Source organism: Contarinia nasturtii, unplaced genomic scaffold, assembly GCF_009176525.2.
Source record: "Contarinia nasturtii isolate CC-2019 unplaced genomic scaffold, AAFC_CNas_1.1 Cnas_scaffold_129, whole genome shotgun sequence".
Classification (NCBI taxonomy): Eukaryota; Metazoa; Arthropoda; class Insecta; order Diptera; family Cecidomyiidae; genus Contarinia; species Contarinia nasturtii.
The window spans coordinates 4,684,591-4,707,319 of NW_022197486.1; the positions used below are offsets into that span (position 1 = coordinate 4,684,591).

The 22,729-nt window shown below is 34.3% G+C and overlaps 2 protein-coding genes and 2 long non-coding RNA genes across 7 annotated transcripts in view; 1 reads left to right on the forward strand and 3 right to left on the reverse strand.

Moving 5' to 3' along the window:
- Window positions 1-22,729, forward strand: part of LOC116349264 (teneurin-m) — a 623,527-nt gene that overhangs the window by 434,309 nt on the left and 166,489 nt on the right. The window lies entirely within an intron of this gene.
- Window positions 11-444, reverse strand: LOC116349399. The gene is made up of 3 exons (XR_004201909.1): window positions 294-444; window positions 191-203; window positions 11-110 (listed from the first exon to the last, which is right to left on the reverse strand). It is a non-coding gene; the product is annotated as an uncharacterized LOC116349399 (long non-coding RNA).
- LOC116349394 lies at window positions 6,246-7,682 on the reverse strand. The gene is made up of 3 exons (XR_004201908.1): window positions 7,385-7,682; window positions 7,056-7,145; window positions 6,246-6,947 (listed from the first exon to the last, which is right to left on the reverse strand). It is a non-coding gene; the product is annotated as an uncharacterized LOC116349394 (long non-coding RNA).
- Window positions 7,891-8,981, reverse strand: LOC116349351 (peptidoglycan-recognition protein LF-like). Its single transcript, XM_031780750.1, has 3 exons — window positions 8,871-8,981; window positions 8,451-8,794; window positions 7,891-8,392 (listed from the first exon to the last, which is right to left on the reverse strand). The coding sequence occupies exons 1-3, from the start codon at window positions 8,917-8,919 to the stop codon at window positions 8,009-8,011; spliced, it is 777 nt and encodes a 258-aa protein (XP_031636610.1). The 5' UTR covers window positions 8,920-8,981; the 3' UTR covers window positions 7,891-8,008.

The following is a 22,729-nucleotide window of genomic DNA, read 5'->3' on the forward strand; positions in this document are numbered from 1 at the left end:
GTCAATTATTGGCTCATATCATATCTGGGACGCTAAATTTATTCTGGCAGTTATCATTCGCATTCGCCTTCACTACCACAACGTAACCTGCATTCATCACTCTCAAAACACTGAAAACAATATGGATTAATAGGGTTGTCGCAAACTGATCTGTAATTACTAATCTGACAAAACTGTGAACAGCACTCACTATGTTCAAAACACTGAAAATAACAAAAATAAAATTCAAAATATTGTTGAATGAATAAAAATAAAATTAAACAAAACAATACATTCAAAGATTGAACATTTACCTTAAATAGGAATGGCTTACACGTGGGACCACCATATATAACAGTCACCATCCAAATGGAGATGATTGCCAAAACAAAAATCAAATATTTCGCCATTTTTATTCTTCTAAATTATTGAGTTAATTAATTATATTGGAAATTAATTTGAATTAATGGCGACTCAGCACTTCAATTCACTCTCAAACCGAAATGTATCTTCAATAAATTTTAATACTTTTGTTCAATTTTCAAATCATAAGACTATTTGACGTTTGTAGACAGCACTATGACATTCCGAAATACAAAATGAAACTAAGCTAAAATGAGCAATGTTAGAGGGTCTTAAATACAATATTTTTAACTCAACATACTTGTTTTTGATAGTATACCTACTTGAAATTGTATTCGATCAAAAAAAATTATTTACAATTCTACCCCCAAGACTGTAAGCGGTCAAAGTTTAAATGAATGGAAGATAAGAAGACAAAAGTCCACACTACAAATCAAACTACAATTAGACAATTGTTATTACAGACTGATGATCCGAAAGACGCCGTTGAGTCGATTCTATGCCATTCAAATATGGAATGGGCTATCAAAATTCAAAATATAAGAACAAAAACCTTCGATTTCATAAAATTAAATGTGAATACATCTAAAAATAATTCCACGGTAAATAAAAAAGTGTAAAAATAATAATTTTTACAAAAATCGTTTTAAAATTTTATTAAAAAAGCCATAAAAACTCCGAAAAACTGTTCGAAGAACCCACAAAAATTTTCTTAATATTAATAAGAAACTCGTCATAAAACTTACAAAAATGAGCATACAATTTACAAACAACGGCAAAAAAGTAGCATATTCCAAAAAAGTATAAAACGTAAAAGAATAGTAAAATTTGCAAATTTGCTAAAAAAAAGTTGGTCATCCGATTTCTATTCGTTATTAAATTTTCTTCTGCGTTAATCAGGCTCGGAGACAATTTTTCGCGAATTTCAATTTATTTTCAGCTTTGCTGTGTGTGTGTTTTTTTTAATTCACCGTCAGAAGTGAGATGATTTACCTTATTTGTCTGCATCGTGTATTGAAAAATATAGTCAATAAATTGAAGCGCACAATCTACGTGAAACGCACATTTCATTTGGTAAACCGGCACAAAATTGTGAACGAAATCCATCGAAAATGGGTATTTTTTGGCATACACTCACATGCACGCACATTCGCAACCGAATCAATTTTTAGTCAAATTGCATTCTTGAGAATCTGAGCTCTGGCTGTTTTGTAAATTGACTGGTTAATAAACAAACCAAATAAAACGGCGTTGCTTTCTGAAATACAAGGAATTTAATTCAACTGAAAATGTGTTTTTTTTTTCGAATACGGTCAAATATAGATACGGATAGGACATCGATTGCCTAATTGTTTGGTTCGAATTTCAAGTTTGGCGTTAATGCACTTCCGTCGCCGACCATTTTCGAAATAAACGGTGAAACGCAGGCGTGCTGTGTGTACTTTTGAGGTTTGAACGGGCAAATTGAATACGCGTTTTTACAACAACAAAACCAAATGTTGTATTTCGGCTATTGTATGGCATTTTGTATACCAATCACCATATCTCTTCTATGTCTATCATTTTACCGTGTGTGTGTGTACGGTGTGTCGTCTGTACTGGGTCGATGGTCTCGGTACGTTCATCAAAAGCGTTGTGAAAATGCAAACAATCAAAAAGGAAAAACATTGATGTGGTTACCGGTGTTTACGATTATCACATGTGAATATATGCAGTCACTATCGCCCATTGTATGTTGTTATTTTATGTCGTTTGATCGACTAGAACATGAGCACATAAACCTCTGGCTTTTACTCTTTTCGATCGTATCATTTTTGTTGTTATTATTTCGTGTGTGTGTGAGTGTGTCGGGGTGTTTTTTGCATTTTGGTGTGTATTTTAGTGTTTTTGTTTGGCGTTGTCGCTGTTGCATCCTGACGGCCGCCGCATAATTTTGACATGTACCCTCATTGTGCATCGCTTTCTATGCGAAATATGAGAAAGAACAAGTTATTTGTGAGCGCCAGTGGTGTGTTGTGGTTATTGTCGAAACATTTTTGGCGAAAACACATTGAAATGTAGAAACAACACCACAGATAAATTATAGTTGTTAGAGTTTTGAAACTTTTCACCCCGTTTCAATGATGTGGCTGTTGAATTTTTGACTTTTCTTCTGTCTATATATAGTTTTTTTTTTGTTCAACATCTCTCGTCTTGCTCGTTTTTGGCAAATGCAAAGCAATGCAGAGATAACGCTTGACATTGTCGCCGTTTTGGATACATTCAGTATGGGTGTGTTTCAAAAACTGAATCCGATGCATTTTACGCTTTTATCCCTTTTGCAACCACCGCAGATGCCGCCGTTGTTCAGTTTTCAAGTTTAAATTAAATCATCAAATTCATGATAATACAAATTCGGCTACGCAATGTTTCGCCACAGTTTCATATCATCCTCTCACTCCACCTCCACCACCTCTCTTGAGTCGTTTCTTCACTATTTCTCTCTCTCCTCCACATACACACACGCAATCATGAAATATTAATTTGCACATTATGTAGTTTAGGACAGATGCAAACTGCTATATATATATATATTCAATGCTCTTTCGTATGCGTGCTCCACATTTCAAACGAAAATGCTCTAATAACACGTAAATCTAATCAAACCTCCCCAGATTTTGCATTTGAAGCACTTTTTAACTAAAATATATGCAATATCGCAACAATCATTCCATATGTTTTGTTCAAAAATTCCGGTACTATTCTTGAAACTGTCGATGGATAATTTTAGAATTCAAGTCGCAACCTTTGTATGTGTATGTGTGTGTATGTGTGTGTATTTGACGGGAATATTGAATTTTATAGTGGCTTTCATTTAACTGACTACATTTGTAATTGACATTGATGTGGATGTGGATGTAGATAACAAATTTAGCCTAATTGAGTAATTTAATAACAACACGCTGCCGTCAGACAGGTACGGTATACGTATCACGGTATGCACACAAGAAATTGATAGCATTTTTTTTGATGAATGCTGAATGACCCTTGTCGGCTGAGATAAGTCATGTAAAAGACTACATGAAATCGATTAAAATCATTTACGAACGCATGAGCGCCACAAGAGATGAAATCCGACATTTATTTAGACAATTTCTCATCCGAAACTGACGTAAGAAAGACAATATCCTGCTAATAGCAGCACTGCCATTACCAATACACATTCAACGGATTCGAACGAAGGATGGCAAAATAAAAACCATGGCCGCACAGTTCAGATGGAAGAGATTTTGGTATCGATGAAAAGAATTATTAATTAGCAACACATACTATGGCTTTTTGTCATTTATTCGTTGCGCACACATTCGGCTTTCACCTAAACAAAAATGTTGGTGAAAATTCTTTTGTTCGCCTGATATTCGTTCATATGTGTAACATCTTTGGCAACAAAATCATGACTAAAATAACTAATATCATAATATTGGCTCGAGCGCTATTCGATTCGCTCTGATTCGATTTCGCGTTGTGAAAAAACGAGAACAAAAACGAAAGAAATAAAGTCTCTCTCTGTGTGTCTCTAAAATACGATCAAAAAACATCGATAGCGAATTAAATGAAACATCACATTGGAACAGTCGAAGCGAATCGAACAACAATCACATAAGAGAAAATAAACGATTTGTATTCGAAACTTCAACTCTATCTCGCTCCCTGATCTCTGTCTCTTTCGCTATACATTTGGCTGCAATAAAATCAAGCACGCACACAAAGTTGCACGCAATATTCAACGATGGGACATGCACACGCACACACACATTTCGCTTTGGATGATTATATAGTAGTCTCAATTGGCACAAAGTGACGCACAAGCACACACACACACATTTTGTCTGTCTATATCTGGACTCTATCGGAATCGACTTTTATGGGTTTTCCGTTTCCCTTGATATTGACATATCCCAATGTTCTCTTTATCCCCATCGTACACACGATGGAAACGTTAATACGTTTATGTGCAACATTTTGCCAAACCATAGCCCCCACCATATATACATATAATCAACAATTCAAACTCGAAAATAGACAATAGCTATTAACTGTAGAGCTTAGCAGCGCATATATTATGGTCGGTGTGTATGTTGGGTTCCAGGGTCTACGATTGAGTTGAGACACCGAATTTTGCCGCTTTTGCCGAGGCCAATGGCACATCATACCAAATAGATACCAATACAACACAGAAAATAATAGAGATGATAAAAATGTTTTGGCGAATTCATCGGCAAGACTTGCCAAAAACGATGGCCCACGGAATGTAAACGCATCCAATAATGTAAACCAATCTAAACATATCGAATATATTGAAAATATAGACACAACCGATGATAATGTATTTTTCTCTTTCTCTCTCTCTCTCTCGCTCTCTCTTTCAACTTTCAACCGTTTCACCAAAGCTTGAACTCGATACACATTGTTTCAACTCGGTTTGTTGATACGTTCGTTCTTTGGATTTTTGCTACGTCTCGATGTCTGCATAAATTCGAAAAATGTTGTTATTATTGTTTATGCTGTTATACTTTGTGCAGCATCCCATACATTTTGCATACATCACAATCTATTTTGAATCTAATATGCTTTGGAGATGAGAGAGAAAAAATTATTATCTATTTTTATACATGCAGACGAAAGAAGAAAAAAAAAACAACAAGATAATTGCGCATTTCTCGAACTTTGTCTTATTAATTCTATTATATTGGTTATTGGAAATTTCACTGTCCCGTACTGTAATAAAAAAAAAGATCACAAGAAACTGTTTCAATGCCAAATAGTTCTCGACTCCATGAACTTTGATCTGAATCTAGAAGATTCTACGTGATTTTATCATTACAATACATTCGACCCAATTTTCCATTTATATCATTCGAATGGTGAAATGTCGACGACTTATACACCTGTATATCTCATCTTAACGTATCGCCACCGATGAACAGATGAACAAGTTTTCATCATACATTTTTTATAATATGACATTTTATAGTGCTGATAAAATGTTATGAGATCTTTTACAACGAAAAAGGGTTGGCGCATCATTTTGAAAATGATGGTTGTTCGTATTAAATTGATGCGAAGTTATTTCTAATTAATTCAATGTTTAAGTTGGGAAAATTCAATTGAATGGATTTTCACCGAACTTTTGACCGCGCAAAACTTTTGAACCAGCAGCAGTTTTGGGGGGCGAAGCCTCAAGCATCAGAAAAATATGCGTAGCACAGGCCAATGGCACAACCGAATTTCTATCAGAGAAATGAAAAGAAGATTGGTGCCAAATCAAAAATTATACAACATTTTATGGGAAAATCTTCATTTCACATAAAAACAGCAAAATCAACACCTGAAAAAAAAGAACACCTAATTTGGATTAATTTCATATAAAAGGCGAAATTCCCGTCTGAATTAAACGATTAACCGGAGGCTCAAAATTAATTTGCTTCGACATCGAGCTAATAATTGATTGCACTGGCATTTTGTGTAATCAAAACTGATACGAATTTTGTTCATGTTTAGTTCGAAAAGAGATGTCACACTATTTTTTTATGGAATTTTTGATGAAAGTTGATTTTCCCAAAATTCAATTAAAAAGGACTCATTTTTGATAATATTGAGTATAATATTATTTAAACTGGTTTTGACACGGTTAAAAATTCGTACAATTTTCCACACCGCAACAAAATTCTTCGATGAAAACACTGCAAATAGATGAATGGACATAATTGGATTAAAAGAATATTTGCTTAACTAAAAACACTCAAACTGTATTTATTTATTTATTTTTGTTAATCATACATCTAATGCGATCTATACTTTAACATTGTGACGTCGCAAATTTGGATTGTATTTATTAGACATGACAATGAAAAACTCGTGAATCCTATCCTTGTTCTTTGGAAATCTTCTAGCAAACAGAAAAGTAGCTAAATAATGAGGAAATTTATTTTCTTTTCGGCCATTTGATGGTATGTATTTGTTCACCTCTCCCCACATACGATTGAGATTCTGCGTGTGTGTGCGAGTATCTCGGCCGACGAAATTTGTGAAGCGATCGAAAGTCAGATGCTCAAATTCGTGTCTTAGGCCATCAAATTCACTTGAACGGTGGAACATTATCGTTGTGCCAGGTAAAAATCGAATTTTCCGTCTTATAATTTCCAAAAGTGGTTCTCTTCCCTCGCCCCCGACAGAACCATGATAATTATTATTGGCCCAGTGAAGAACAACTTCATTAATAATATTTTGCCAGCGTAAAACAGTATCTTTGGACCCTTAACGCAATAATTTTCGTAGTATTTGTTAATCCGTTCTTTGCATGTTCAAACGCCGATTTATCCCGAAAGGTTTTTTTGAAATTACATTCAATGAGTATGCCTTCTTTATTTCTTCTTCTATGCTTCTTCTATCTCCATTCGTCTCCACAAAACTTGGCCGGTTCATTACAAGTAACACGTCGTATTTCTGTGGCAATCGCTCCATGACTAATCAAAAATGCTCTCATTTTCTCTTCTGTCGATAATTCATTAACAAATTTAAGGTAAGAATTTGAGCACACTTTGCACTTATTGTTAGTTGTCATTCTGTAAATGGTAATTGAATATTTTTCTTGAGATAAGGCTGTCCAAATAGCAAACAATGGAAATTGCAATCGTTTGAGATGTAGTGAAAAGAGTTTTATGATTACTTACCTGTTTATGTAAAGTGAAGGGAGATAAGTATTGATTGTAGATCGTGGTGTTTCAGTTAAGGAATCCACGTGAACTTGAAATTCTGGCAGCCTAGTGTTAAAATATTCAGAAAGCAAAGTATCGATTATGTTTTGTGTTGTGAATGCAGGAATATACTTAAAACTAAGGAATCCAAAAAATTTATCAGAAAAGAACTAGTCGGTTAAATATGGAAACATAAATCTGCATGGAATTTGCTGTTGCGACCGAAGCAAAAAAATATGTCATTCAGATGGCATTTTCAACAACTATGTTTCATATAAACAACACGAAAAACTAGAACAACTTACTATATATAACGTGGACGAATGAATTTTTGGTCAAACACGTTGTAAATTTTAAACACAACACACTGACGCACAAAACCAGAGTGACTTCAAATTTTGAGAACAAGTAGTTATGAGTTACATTATATTACATTGACTATCGTCAGATGCCTGATAACTGATGACAACATTTGATCTTGTAGCGTTCCGGAAGCGTAAATCACTTTTCTATATTCGAAAAAAAAATCTTTATCTGGATGTTGTTTTCAATCTTCATTCAGACGGAGACAAATGTATTGCCGAAAGAAAGATCGAAGAAAGAAAGAATATGTAGTCTCATATTTAATATTTTTCGAGTTCCAGAAGTCTCTCGAAATTTTTTTATGTACAGATGAGCTAAAAATGTGTATTTGTATATAACAAAATCAGGGCACAACTAGAGTTGACAGAAAATATATAGTTTTGCTGTGCTGCGATAACTCCAAACGAAAAAGTTCTATTAAAAAAAGTACTAAAGAAAAAAATGTTCATTGCAATGAATCGTTGCATATGTATATTTTTTTGTTGAATCGTCATAAATTACAATTAAAAATGTTCTTTTTATGTTTCCAACACGGTCTCTTATCAATTCTCTCAACAGCACAACAGCTATACGACATCTTCAGTCCAATGATCCCATTTTTTAATAATTTTGTATAACGCTAGACCAGGACTCTCTGACGGTATCAATTGACGCTGACCATAAAGAGCATAATCCGAAGTTAATTTTTTTAATTTAACACCTTCTTCGATAAGTTTTTGTGCTGCATAAAGTTGTGCTTTTGGTGGTTCGATTTTATTAAAGTTTCCAATGAATGCAATGCAAATGCTATTCACATTGTAACCTTTTGTATGTGCACCTTGAACGTTCCATCCACGGCCCACATAAATGGCACCATCGCCACCAACTAAGAAATTATAAACAATGTCATCCCATCCTCGTGAATCGATGTGAAATGTTTGAATCATTCTAACACGATAACTGCACGATGCCTGTTAAGATCGCCAAATAAAATACATTTTTGAAATAAATCATGGTTGTGATAAATACCTGTGTCGTACAATTTTCGGTGGCTGTATATGCGATTATTACACGTTTTGCGGGCAAAGCAAGCAGTGCTAGCTCACGGTCTGGTGGTTGCGCAATCCATTCTGATCGAGAGATAAATCTTACCGCATGAATTTGATCTCTAATCGTCGATGATTCTGGCGTATTAGTTGTCCATGTGTCTAACCCATTAGTCGTCGATGTTTCAAACGTATTAATCATCGATATTTCTGACGTTCTGTATTCATGAAATAAAATTCCAATAATTGCCAAAAGCAAAACCAAAGTCAAAGTTAAGAGCAAACACTTCTTTTTAAATTTCTCTAAACAAAATGTATCTTTTGAATCTGAAATTCAACAAAATCAATTAAATTTTCAATAAAAAAAAAATTCAATTCAGTTTTACATAAATATTAAACTTACTTTTAACAACAGCTTCAGTTCTACTTGGTATCTCACCGTCGTCCGACATTTCGTTTTAATGATGTGTTTGCGAATGATTTTAATTCGTATGGTGCTGAATTTATAAAAATCACTCTCCGCATCCGCAGGATAGCTGAATGCGATTAATTTTGGATATTAACATAGATTCAAGCACACATATGCATCTCCACAGCATGCTATTCATATAAATTCGTCGCTCTCTTTCAGCTATCTTGCGGATGCGGAGAGCAATACAGAAAACACTCAGTGGGATCGAATGATAATACTCTGTTTCTGACTTTTCATATCTGTTTCGAAAAGAAATTTTAAATGCTGATTTGGGAATTTAATTATTATTGAAAAACTGAAGCACAGGCAAAAATCGAACGAAACAAAAATGATTAAACACTTAAAAAACAACAAAAATTATAAACAATGTAATAGTCAAGATAAAACAGTTATCGCCTGCTCTATTCGAGCCGTGACAGAATACATATATAGTTGTTCATCAGCCGAGTCGGGCCTTTCATTAACACTGTCATTTTTTGTAATGATAACTGATACGTAGTTAGTTCACGCTCAACTTAAAAGAGATGTTAAAATATTTTGCGTTAGACTTGCCATTGTTTCTGTTTTCAATCATTTGATTTTGGCAAAATATCAATTCAAATGGAGTCAATTTAGATAATATTTAGTATATTATTATTCAAACTGGTTTCGACACGGTCTTGGCCGATTCAATGTTCGATTGAAAATTATCTTACGACATATCTGAAATCATAAGATTCATACAATTTGCCACACCGCACATTAACAATTGGATGAAATTTGGCAACGAAAAAAGAGTGTATTATATTATTATTCAAAATAAAAACAAAAAACGACCAAAAAAGAGTAACATGTTCTTTTTGTTCCATTCCTTCAAGACAGTTCCAATCTTGATTTCGGATTCAGTTTTCATTATTGTTGTGCCATTGTTCATGTTGTTTCATCTGAATTCACTTTTCTTTCTCGGGCCATTCTTTGCTGAGGGTGAAGACAGAGCGATAAAAAGATATTGAGCAGAGATTGAACGAGAATGAGAGAATGTGAGTGTGTGTGTGTGTGTGCGCGCGGTGCTGGTGAGTTTTCCATTGAAATCAGCGAAATGAATAATGCACACAATTTGAATATTTTGTGCGTTCACGTCGCTCGAACGAAAATTGGACCTGCTGTGAAAAATAATTCTTTTTCGGTATTCTCTCTCTCTCTCTCGTTTTATCTCTTTTTCTGTCGTCTTGTACAGTGCTGCGACTCCGTCAGTTCTCATTTGTTTTGTATGCTATCGTTTATACGGTCAAGATAATAGAGGATGCACAAACAAAACGACTAAGTGACAGCATGTGGCCAAATAGTTTTAATGCATCGATTATTATTGTTGGTTGGTGTGTAGTTTTTTTTGCGCTCGCGCATACCTTGAGAACAACGGCGTACAGGTTGCGTTTGGAAACATTTTCCACACTTAACTTTTTTTTTCATTCTGGGATGAATCATTTGTTGTGTCAATTCGAGGTCTCTCTATTCCTTTTTATCAATCCACATGTACGATTCGAGCTAGTAAGAAATATATCGTGCTGGTGCTGCAGATTATCTGATGGATTGGGGTTTTAATTTCATTGCATCGATCATAATCATCGTCGTTGTCTTTAAACAATTCGATCGAAACGAAACATGGATCCAAAAATAAAAAAAATGCCAGAACCGAATTTCGATGCCAACGAAATGCACCAGAACCGAATTTCGATTTAAAAATCGAAATGAGAGAGAAAAAACCCACCGGAGGATGAGAGTGGGAAAAGAGAGTGTGAAAATTAAAATGATAAAATTAAGTCTTTGGATGGTAATATTAGATTAATAGCAATCAAGTGATATCGTATACACCACATTTTTTTCCCTTCATTCCCACCGCAAATCGAAATCGTTTACAAATTCATTGCAAGAAATGAAAATACATGTAAATTACATAATTTAACATGCAATCACGACGGAGTGCAATGGCAGTGGCTGGCTGATCGCTTTATTTCCATGCAATATGTTTCAATTGCAATATGTGGGCTATATTGAGCACACACAAACACCATTGCTACCTAAAGCAAACTAACACCTCTCACACTTCTCATATCAAATGCAATATATAAATCCAGTTGATTCACTTCGGATGGTATGTGTATAAATTATTTCGCATTCGTTTCATATGTACCATGCCTAATTGTTCACGATACTGCTGCGAGCAAGAATAATTTTTTTTGCTATTTTCCACACTTTGAAATGTCTGAGAGTCGAACAATTTCGATTTCATTTTAACCGAGGCAATATTTTTGTATCGATTTATTGTTTGTGGTTTTAGTTAATTTTCAACTTTTACTGGTTTTTTTTTTGAAGCTCAGATGCCTTGAAATTGACTCGAAATAAGTGGTGAACGAAAAAAACACATCCGTAAATAAACTAAAATGCCACAACTTCTGTGGCAATCAGATGCCATTTTTATAATTTGCACGAAAACAGACAATAATAAACAAAAGGGTTTTATTTTTTGAAATACTGTTCTTTTTTTTCTGGTTGGTGTTCGTTCAGGCATGGGAAAGTGTTGCGGCTACGAAAGATCGTTGCAAAACTCAAATTCAATGCAAAATGCGCATTTGTGTTTTTTTGCTCATCTCTGGTGTGTGTGGCCATTGATCGTTGAAATGGGCGGAATCTATCAAACGCCGATTTATCACTAAATGACAGTTTTACATTTTAATGCGTTCCCGTGTCCATTCGTTAGATATCGGTTTTGTGTGATTCGTTATGGGTCTCTCTGTGTAGTTCTCTCTTTTTTTATATTTATATATTAATGCCGTTGTTTTGGTTTTTGTTGTTGTTTTTTGCTCTTAAAATTTTGGTGTGCCTTTTTTTGCTATTCCATCATTCTTGGAAATATAAATTAGTCGAATATTTGCCATTTTAAGTGCCTCAAAAAGCATTTTGAACGTGTGCTCTTGTGTTTTATCATCTCATTTCAAATTCCGATTTTGGCGCAATAACATTGCTCTCGCACAACGATCCGCAACAACAACAACAACAAAAAGGAACTATAAAGAACAAAGAAAGAAAGCCAAAGCAGCTAAAAAACCAAAAACGTAAAATAAAATTCGAATGAAACCTTTTGGACCATACACAATCTGCGACTTTCGATTGATTTATTTTATTGCATTTCTATATGACTGAATATGCCTTCATTCGAAGATATATGGCTATTGATTTTGGATTTTGTCGATGAATTTGATTTCGAATTCACTTCTTCTTTACTTGATTTCCAAACTTCTCTTGTCTTGCGTATTTTTTTTTTCGATTCGAATGTCGTTTTGACGCTTTCATGTTTTAGTTGGATATGTCTCAACGGAGATGAGGATACATGTTGGTTTTTATTTTCGAGGGACCATTTCGAATGGAAAACATTTGGTGCTTTGCGACAGTTAAAATTGAACACCAAAAATATTCTGAATTTCCACACTTAAAGACAATAAAAAAAAAAAAAAACAAGAATCATATGTGTGTTCTAAGTCAATTAGATCAGACAATGTGAGATATATGGTGAAATCGGGCATTAAAATGGTCGAATCAAAAATAAATCAATGAACGTTGCAATGGCATTACAAAAACAACGAGACCAGAGATGAAGAAAAAACAATATTTGGTAGAGATGGAGTGAAGAGCGACTATCCTTCATGCCTGTTTCGATTTTGTAAATGCGTTGCGGATTGCACATAGATCACATCATGAATGACGATAAACGTTTTACGAAACGACCACAGATATGGAGAATTGTTTCAAAACGAAAACGACCATGTACCGTATGTATGATTATGTATAGTACGTGAGTGTGAGAGAGAGAAAGAGAGTGAGTGTATGTCAGTTGTATACGTTTAGCTATTTAAAGTTAATCAACAATACACATACTCTCTTTATATGCGAGAGAATAAAATGGTACTTAAAATGAACAAAAACAAAATCAAAATACGAAAAATATCATTAAATATGCGGCCGAAGCAATCATAGTTTTATTTGCGTTGGCGTTTAAGCACATCTCGAATTCGAGCGCATATTCGTTGTAAATATGTGAGTATACATAACCGTAAAAAAACCTTTCGAATAGATTTTTAACGTAGATCGAAGACGGTACGAATGCAATGATAACAACAAAATGAAAACAATGAACCGAACGAACAAAAACCCAACGAACATTGAATGAGAAACCATGTGAGTGAGATAGAGAGGGATATCGAGAAAAATAGACAGGCAACGACACAACACCGAACATAACAACAACAGAAAATTAATGCGTTGGTCTAAGTGCGATCGTTCTGGGTTCAGTGTGTGTTTTTTTTTGTCTTTATTTTTATGTTTATTGTCTGTATGCACAAGCCCATTCTATCTCTATCCGTTTAAATTTATAGACTGAACAAATTCATTAATCTTAAAAATGTAAATGCTTTTGCTAAACAATTTCAATGCATTAAAATGGTTGTGCGCCTTTTTTTCTTCTTTCAAACAAAAAAAAAATACATCGTATGTATTTCTTTCGACTTAACCGTTTGACTCGTGAAATTGGAATTGGTAATTGTGCAATTGGTGTTGATTTACGGACAAAATTTACCGCATTGGAAAAAAAAGGTAATCAGTCACCGTAGTTTCAATTAGCTATTCTTGGAAAGATCGTCGGATGGACTTCTTTTTTTTATTCTTTTTTGTTGTGTGTGTCTGGAACGTTGTTGTTTTAAATTATTTCATTTTTCTTCGTTTAAATGACATTCAAATAGGACGATACGTGGCACCAATTTCCAACGAAACTAGTCCATTCGATTAAATTTAATTTGATTGGAAATTGATTCCGGTTTATAGATTTCTTGTGAACCAGATCAAATGCGCACACACATCATTTATTTGTCTACTGCCAAAGTGCCCATATCAATATGTTATTTGAATAGCACACACACAGACATGAATATACAGCCACGCACACTCGCCATACTATTTAATACGATTATTATTATAACGAATGGGTTGTGCCGGCAAAATGTGGAACATGTTGCAATATTCGCATTCACCATTTACATGACGCATAATAATAATCAATTGAAATCGGAGCTTCAATATTCTTTCTCTATTTCTCACTCTTTGTGTCTCTCTCTTCGTTCTCAATTAAACACAATAAACCGAACAATGAAATACATTTTATATTTTGTACTTTGCCTTTCGAAATGAAATTCTCGGTTCTGTCTTGTTTTTTTTTTAATAAAGCGGATCACATCTCATGAGATTAACCAGTCAAATAATATACGCGACAAAAGAAGAACAAAAAAATACAATCGAACCGACACATTTTATAGTGAATAGATAAATCGAATTCGATGGTGCGAATTCCACACTTTTTCGAGTCACATTCACACACACTGCGCGGGGCTCATATTCATACACACTTAATAAACTGTGTGTGTGCAAAGTCACTTCATTTATTATTTTATTACATACAATCTTTCTGTACGTTCAAAAGTGAGAGAGCGAGGCGCGAGCGCGCGCACACGATAGTGAACTGGGTGTTGTTGGATGGATTTTGACATTCGATGTCATGCTGATTCATTTTTGTTACTTTGAAAAGAGGAGATAATTTATTCTCGAATCATTCTCAATATGAAAACCATTTAAAACTTCATAAATTCCATTGGCAATATTTATTTTATTGATGTAAAAAAAAAATCATTCAAAATCAGACAAGAAAAATTCAAATGAATCATATCCCATCGTTCGTTTTTGTCTTTTGCGCGACTTTCTAGCGAGAACAAGAAAAAAATTACCTGTATGCAATTTGCGTATTGTAAAATTTGAAAATGGAATGGAAGAGCCAACCAAAAGTTCAAATGAATAACTAAATTTACTGATGAGCGGAACAAAACAGCATAACATTGTGGCAAGTGCAGAAAAGCCGGCAAATGGCATAATGTGAATTTTACGTTTTCAGCCACGCCATTCATAAAATTGACCCGTAAATAGTCAATTAGACTTCGGTGCCAATGCGAGTAAAAAGTTCCAGCAAATAACTCAATAGATCCCATGGTGACCCGATGCAGTTCTAAGTCAAACTCCAATAGCACTCTTTGAAAGTTTTAAGCGGCAAAAAAAAGAGATGTGGACAAACTTCTTTATCTAGGGGTACCGATATTTGTCATTTATTCATCGTTTTCCAATCGATTTTCATAAATTGATCGTTTCCTCAAACCAATTGCTGGTTTGCAGCCGCTTTCGGTTCGATTCATTTGGGTTCGGCTGTAAGCCAACACTCAAATCATTTGCATTCTTTGTTATTCATGTATATAGAGTTCTGTTGTTTTATTTCTTGTTTCGATTCGCATTTTGGTTGTTTTTCTTTCTTATTGCCTCTGTAGTATGTTGTTTCTTGTTTCATTGGCGTGGATGTTGAATCGTTTTGAAAGCAAATATGAAATTGTTAAGTTCGTTTTTTGTTGTTGTGGTGTTCGCGCGCAACGTAATCAAGCATCATGTGAATTGTGTATCTTGTAATAAGTTGAATTGAACAAAATCCATGGCAGAAAGGCACAGACAGATATCGAAGCGCGCGTTTATTGTGTGCGTGATATAGACAGAAGAGAAATACGCTCTTTAATGCATACATAAATGGAAATAAATGCCGTAACACTTTAGCGATAGAGATATGAAGAGAACTTTAAAGCAAACGATGAAAATGATGTCGAAAAGCAAAAAAACAACGACGACGACGACGACGAAACAAAAATAATCATATAAAAAAAGAGTAAAGGATGTATGTAGGATTGTAGCGGGCCCACCTATGGTTCTCTTCAATACATCGCTCAAAAGATGATCAATGTTTTATACATTCACAATAAAAACGGCGTGCAATATCCCAAAGTCTAGAAAGAGGTATACACACTTTGCAATTGTTGTTGCATATTTTATTTACTTGTTGCGTCGCTTTTAGATATATCTCTGTCTGTCCCACACCCGCGCATCAATTCTTTTACTGCATTTCTTTCTCTCGTTTTCAATGTGTGTGTGTGTGCGCACCTCCTCCGCTTCTTGGGCTTTCGCTTAATTTATTTGCACTGTGCGAAATTTACCGTTCGACTGTTTTTTTTTTCTTCAAAAAAGTCCGAATAGACAGATAAAAGTAAATACACGGTGTAAAATGAAATGAATCAGAAAACAACAATCCAACACACAACAACCAAACCATGCATGATAATATGAAGAGAAGACTGGCGAAAAATGAATACGAAAAGGATGTGTGTGTGTGTGCGCGCGCGTGGTGATCTTTTATGCTTGTTGTATTGACTTTTCGCTTAATTTATTTCCCACTAAGAATTGCACACAGCGACGAGGAGAGAAAAAAACAGAGATTTTTTTTGGTGTCGTTTGTTCTATCTCTGCGAGCCCGTGGTCTTAAGTTCATAAGCTTGCCTCGTGCAATACTCGAAGCAAAAAAACAATCAATTCTCGATGTTAACCAGAGACTCTCTTACCTCTGAATAAATAAAAACTAATAGTCATTTGATCATCATTTTTACAAATTTCGAGAAATTATTATTTTACACAGGAAAAACCATTTGAATGGTGAATTGTGATTAAAATTCATGTGATTTCTGTTTTGTACGGTTTTTGCAAAAGCCATATGACATTCAATATGAAATATTGACCTTTGAAATATGTTGAACGAAAATTAGTAAAAAAAAACCTTCCGTAAATGTTCTTCAATATGTTTGTATCGCATTTCAAATGGTTTGTTTTACTTCATTTGCGCACCGCACCGTATGCCCTTTCACTTCAATGATGATCATCGTATAGTATGAGCCGGTTCTTAAGCCGCTACGTTCGAAAACCATGCCATTGTGTGGATATATTTCTGAATTTGTTCAGTTCTTGTCGTTAGTTCTCTTATCGTTAGCTATCATTTCATTCTTTTTGCCATTTACCTTATGTCTTATTCTTTTGTTTCATTGTTAATTTCTTCATTCATTTCGTCTCTTCCGCCACATGTTTCTACCTGCATATCCATTTCGACTTCGTTTAATATTTATTACATTTTAATATCGGAGATGGAGCACCGAAAAAAATGCATTGTTCGAACGTCAGTAAATGAATATGCGGCCATGCCAAATATTGAATATGGCAACGATGAATATGGAGCGATATCGACGTCGGACAAAGTACACAGCTCAACGTCAAGTGAATTGAGTTATGTCAAGTACTTTAATGCAAGTGTACATTTGCTAGCCATGCTTTTGATTGATGCGAATCGCTTTGAAATCTGATTAACTAACATTTTAGGGATGGTCGTTCAATGTTCATTTGGTGGAGTTGATTTTTATGTCAAAAACGATGAGCTCACCGGTAAAGTCGCTGCGGATGAAAATGCTTGAAAACCATTTGTTGCTCCCGCCCGCGCGCGCGCACATACACGTATAATACGCGTGTGATCACATCGCACAACAATTTTATTGTTCGTAGAAACCAATTGTGTTTATGGGCATTTTTGCTTGTTGTTGTTGTTTTTTTTTGGTTTGTGCATGGGACATAAATCGTTAAAAACATTAGATCCACTTGAGCATTAATCGCTCGTAAAAATGCGAATACCTTTCAAGAAGCCTGACGAAACTATTTTATCAGCATATTTGTGAAGATGCGGCACATTTTATATCTTTCCACAACATTAACTTGCAAAGCCTTACTTTATTTCGCTGAATAGAGTGAAACATCATCAGCAATGACGTGTATAGAGAACGAAAAAAAAAAACTAATTAAAATCTGCAATGAAGATGCTTTTTATATGGTATACGCGTTGCGGTTAAACCATATGAGCCAAAGTCATTTCGGATTATCGAATCATGTGGTCCATTCTCATTTTTATAGAAATTACAATGCCGAAATTTTTTTTCTTCAGAAGAATAAAAAAAAACTGAAACTACATAAAAAAATATACACACTCAGAAAATCCATTTTCTCTCAATGAAAATTTCATCACTTTCGGTTTTTTTATGGCACCTCTTAAGCGCATTTAAAATTGCATATTTTTGTTCGTTCTTGTTCTTGTTTAGTTCTTGCTTCGTCACCACTGCCGCTCGTATTTTGGCTTTTCAAGAGGGATAACATGAAGTTTATTAAAGTGCACCCACAAAAAAACCGGTTGCAAAACTTTTCGTTCAAGAGAAAAAAATTAAGCGATATTCTCGCGCGGTCGTGAATTATTCGGTTGTCAAAAGATGAATGTCGTCGTTGAAATTTTATTATCTGATTTTTTTTATTATCGAGTATGTGTATATGTATTCCTTATGCCTTCTTTTTCCGGCCACATTGCGGTTTACATGCCATTCCATTGTGCCACACACAACATATTTCAAACGAAAAAATAAAAAAAAGAAACCAACACGTATTCATCATCGGCATTTCGAAGATCATAAATACGATTAATCAGCCAATTTCTAAGACTTATATAAAGTTTTGGCCGTGGTTTTGCATGCTGCGCACAAATATAACTGACAACAAAATTAGCTAGAAAATGTTTATGAATGGATGTCAACCGAAAATCGCTTAATACTTGATTTAGTTGGGTACCCAACAGCAATGCTGTTCATTTGACCGAGAGAATCTCATCAAATCGAATAAAAAACGAGGTGAAGAATGAGTGACGAAACCAACATTTGAAACACAACCATAAAATGATTTTTGGATAGAATAGATCCGTAAGATCTCCGCAAGATCCGGATCCAAGCGTGCGTACGTAGCCGCATGATTCATACATTCCTTACTCCGTAATGCTATGGCATGCGAATCAAAGAAGGGGAAATAAGAATAACGAATTTGCGTGCGTATTATAAATGTATGCATCATGCGGCAGCGTACGCACGCTTGGATCTGGATCTTGCGGAGATCTTACGCATCTATCCTATCTAAAAATCATTGTATGAACACAACAGTTCTGATATCAATTTCGTTACGAAAATAGTTGGTCGATAATGCTTTCACTGCTGCCATGCTCTGTTCCAATCATTCGAAAATTCGGATTCTCCATGTCATTTAGATTTTTAATGGCACCTCTTAAGCGTATTAAAAATTGCATATTTTTTTCGTTCTTGTTCTTGTTTGGTTCTTGTCTTGTTCCATGCGCTTGTATTGATATCAATTTTGTTTCGAAAATAATTGGAAGATAATTTTTCCGTATGTTTTGAAAGAATAATATTTGATGATTTCAACGTTTGAAATAAATGCAATTGATTTTTTTTTTTTAAATATGTGAACTAAATGACAATAAAACATTTGGGTACCATACTTTTCAACATAAACATTTCTTTCTATATAAATAACGCAACTTATTGTTGCACAATATTAATGACAATCGAACGAAAATTGCAGGCAATTAGAGCAGGTTTCTTGGGGTTACTCACGAACTCGATACTAGAAAAACTGGAACATATTAGAAAGATGTAAAATGTAGATGTTATATGGCGTTTTACTAGAAATATTAGAAAAAATTGGCACATATTAGAATCCGTGGTTTCCCCCATGGCAGGTTTCCTTATAAATTTCGTATGCAAAGAAAAACAAAACGGTGTGTGTTTTTTTAAGTTTCTAATCATTCAGTTGATTTCAGTTATCCTCCGCGTACACCAAAATTTAACAAATAAAAATTGTTATGATTTCTCTTTCATTTAAAAACATACAAACTTCATGGAAACACAAAACACCTCTACAAAAATGGTGCAGCGTTTACAATTTCTCTAGGGCGATATCAAATTTTATACAACTCCGGATGCTTAGCGATCAAAAAATCGGAATTATTGGATATTTTCCGTCTTTTACCGGAATCATGCACTACAGTTTGCTAATTTATAACTTGTTCTATTACATAAGTCGTGGCTCTTTTGTGAAGTGTCTGATGTTTTTGCATTTTTGGAATTATGAATTCAGTAATGTGATTTAATACTATTTCAAAAACGAAATGTTCAAAGTTAAATTAAGTGATTTTTTTTTTCTTTTGAAGACATATGCATTTTATGTGATCAATTTTGGGGATACCATGTACGAATCATATAGATTGCTTAATGTTCCCAGAAAAAATATTTACCGTGACAATCGGCAGCCAACAAACTACAACCGAATCTGTGAAGAAAGCATTTGCTATTCTATTAAAGCGTACGCCATAAGAACGACGGTAATGATTATTGCATTTGTTGGAGCAACTATTGGACCATTTTATCGATATTTTGACGATGGAACTTTGGTTACGCTTTATTCACTGAAATTGCCATACTTTCACGAAGATTTATACACGGAATTTATGATAAATGTAATTTGGCAATTGATGGTCACCATAATGGGCGGCCTTGCACTCTGTGTCATGGAAGGTATACTCACTTTGATCGATGACGCCATTACCGTTTCATCGAATTTGTGTCAATTGGAATTCGAAGAACTATCAGATTGTCTCGAAAATGAATCGGTAACCATTCATGAATCACGTGAAAAACTAAAGAATGTCTACATGAAAATTGCATACAGTGATGAGTAAGATCATCTCAATTTTATCCTCAGCAAATTGTATGGAAAGTTTTCAAACGATTATTATTATACAAAATTAGATACATCAAATCTTTTGCAAATATTCAGTATTGGAGACATCTTTTGGCCCCACCGTCATTTAGTTTTTCAATTGCCTTATCGATTTATTGTCAAAAAATGGTATGTGAAATGTTAATTTTGATCAGAGCATATACTGAGCATAGATATATATCCGAGATATTTTGTGAGTATCCGATATTTATCGCAGCCAGACATTATAATGGAGTGAAAACAATAGAAGTGATTGTTATAGGTCTAAGTATAAAACCATTTACATTACTACAATCACTATAACAATAACTTCTATTGTTTTTACTCTATTTCAAAGTCTGGCTCCAATGAATATCGGATACTGACAAAATATCCAGGATATATATCTATGCTTAGTATATGCTCTGATTTTGATAGAACTTTTTATGCGCAAAATACATGTTGATTATTTCATTAGATGGACTATTCGGCTGGATATGGATTGGCGGTCGTTTCTTACATTCAAATGGCTGTCATATGTTTTATGGGGCAGAATATTTCGAATAGAGTATGTGACAAACGAATGCATTGTTTTTGGATACAAATTATATATCAAAATATATCATTTTATTCTGCTTTTTAAATGGCATAGAATGATCATTTACTCAGAGCATTATACGACTTTAAATGGTATCTTTTACCAAAAGAAGATCAAAAGGATGTGGTACACATGCTTCTCCGACTTCAGAATGAGGTCTCTTTCACAATCGGACCATTTGAGGAATTAAATTTTGAAACTTTAAAAATTGTAAGATTTTTACTTCAGTTCGGTATCATTTTTCAATTTTTATTTGAATTTTCAGCTTAGCCAAAAGGTCTACTCATTTTTGATGTTTTTGATCAACTTTAGCTCGTAAATAGAGAAACCACTGTTGCTTAAAAATAAAATAAAGTCTTTATGTTGCTTTCAATTTTAATTCGCCTTCTGGTGAAAATTGAATTAAATCAATATTTTAATTGTATGTATGACTGACTATACGTAGTTACACACTAGTCACAGAGTTAATTTTTTTAATTGATATTGCAACAACTTTATTTTTCACAGTTATGTAACGCATCTAATGTTTTAGAATAGATGACATTATTAAATAAAGTACATATAGTTTGGATGAATTGTCCAATGTCGAATCTATAAATTAAGTGCTTTCCAACCATACATAAATCTCGGCAGTGGTGGCGTCACTCACGCAAACTGCCGTCCGCTATAATGAGCGTGTGACTCATAGCCAAGAACCACATTTACTCTACAACCATTTATACTAGGCCAATCGTTTTTTTATGCTTTGTTTTTTTCTTCTCCTTTTTATTGGTGTTTACTTTATTAATCTAACTTGAAATAAAAACCCGTTTGAATGTTGCAGCGTCCGTTCAGTTTATTTGCTTATCACGCGGACTTTTTTTATTCATTCACTTCTATTCAGCCACTTCTCGCTGGCAATCGAATGCCGCCAACAAACTGCTTTAATTTTAGAATTGTTTTTTTTTTTTGTATAAATATTTTCTCGGCATCTTGTCACACTACATATACGACCGGAGAGCGAGACAGACAGACACAGATCGGATCAATGATTCAGAATTGAATTGTCGACCGATGTGAATATGTTATGAAGTGATTCATAAATAATTATTTTGAATGCGTTTGAATAATAAACAAGCAAATCGATAGACTGGAAGACAAGCGTCATGATTTGTTACGATCGAAAAATCAACGGATAATGACGTATGGCTTTTGTGATTAATGTTAAAGACTAGCATTTTGAAAGATTGACTGAGTTGATGTTTCTCCATTCAATTTGAACATAAAGATTCAATGAACTCAAATGGGAATGCGACTTCATTCTGATGCAAATTTATGTTTGGAATAGCTAAAATGTCTTCGCTTCAAAATAGACAAGAATTAGTTTGGAAAATAGTCGTTTTTTGAAATCAATAACACTTACAGCACACACACAAAAAAATGCATTACATTTGAAAGCGCGTGCAATGATTTATGACCCATTTAAAACAAACGACATTGACAAAGAAATTGCCAAGGGGATGTGATTGCATAGTAGCTGCGATAAAAAAAAATAATAATCAATATCCTCGAGATATGCAACTGTATCTTGTGACAGGTTTGTTAACTACGCCATTTGCTTGCACTATCTCATATCGCTACT

Coding starts and splice junctions, on each gene's coding strand:
- LOC116349351 (XM_031780750.1), bottom strand. CDS start 8,919: ATGTCGGACGACGGTGAGATACCAAGTAGAACTGAAGCTGTTGTTAAA. Junction 8,795..8,870: donor AACTGAAGCTGTTGTTAAAA/GTAAGTTTAATA, acceptor GTTGAATTTCAG/ATTCAAAAGATACATTTTGT. Junction 8,393..8,450: donor CCGAAAATTGTACGACACAG/GTATTTATCACA, acceptor CGATCTTAACAG/GCATCGTGCAGTTATCGTGT.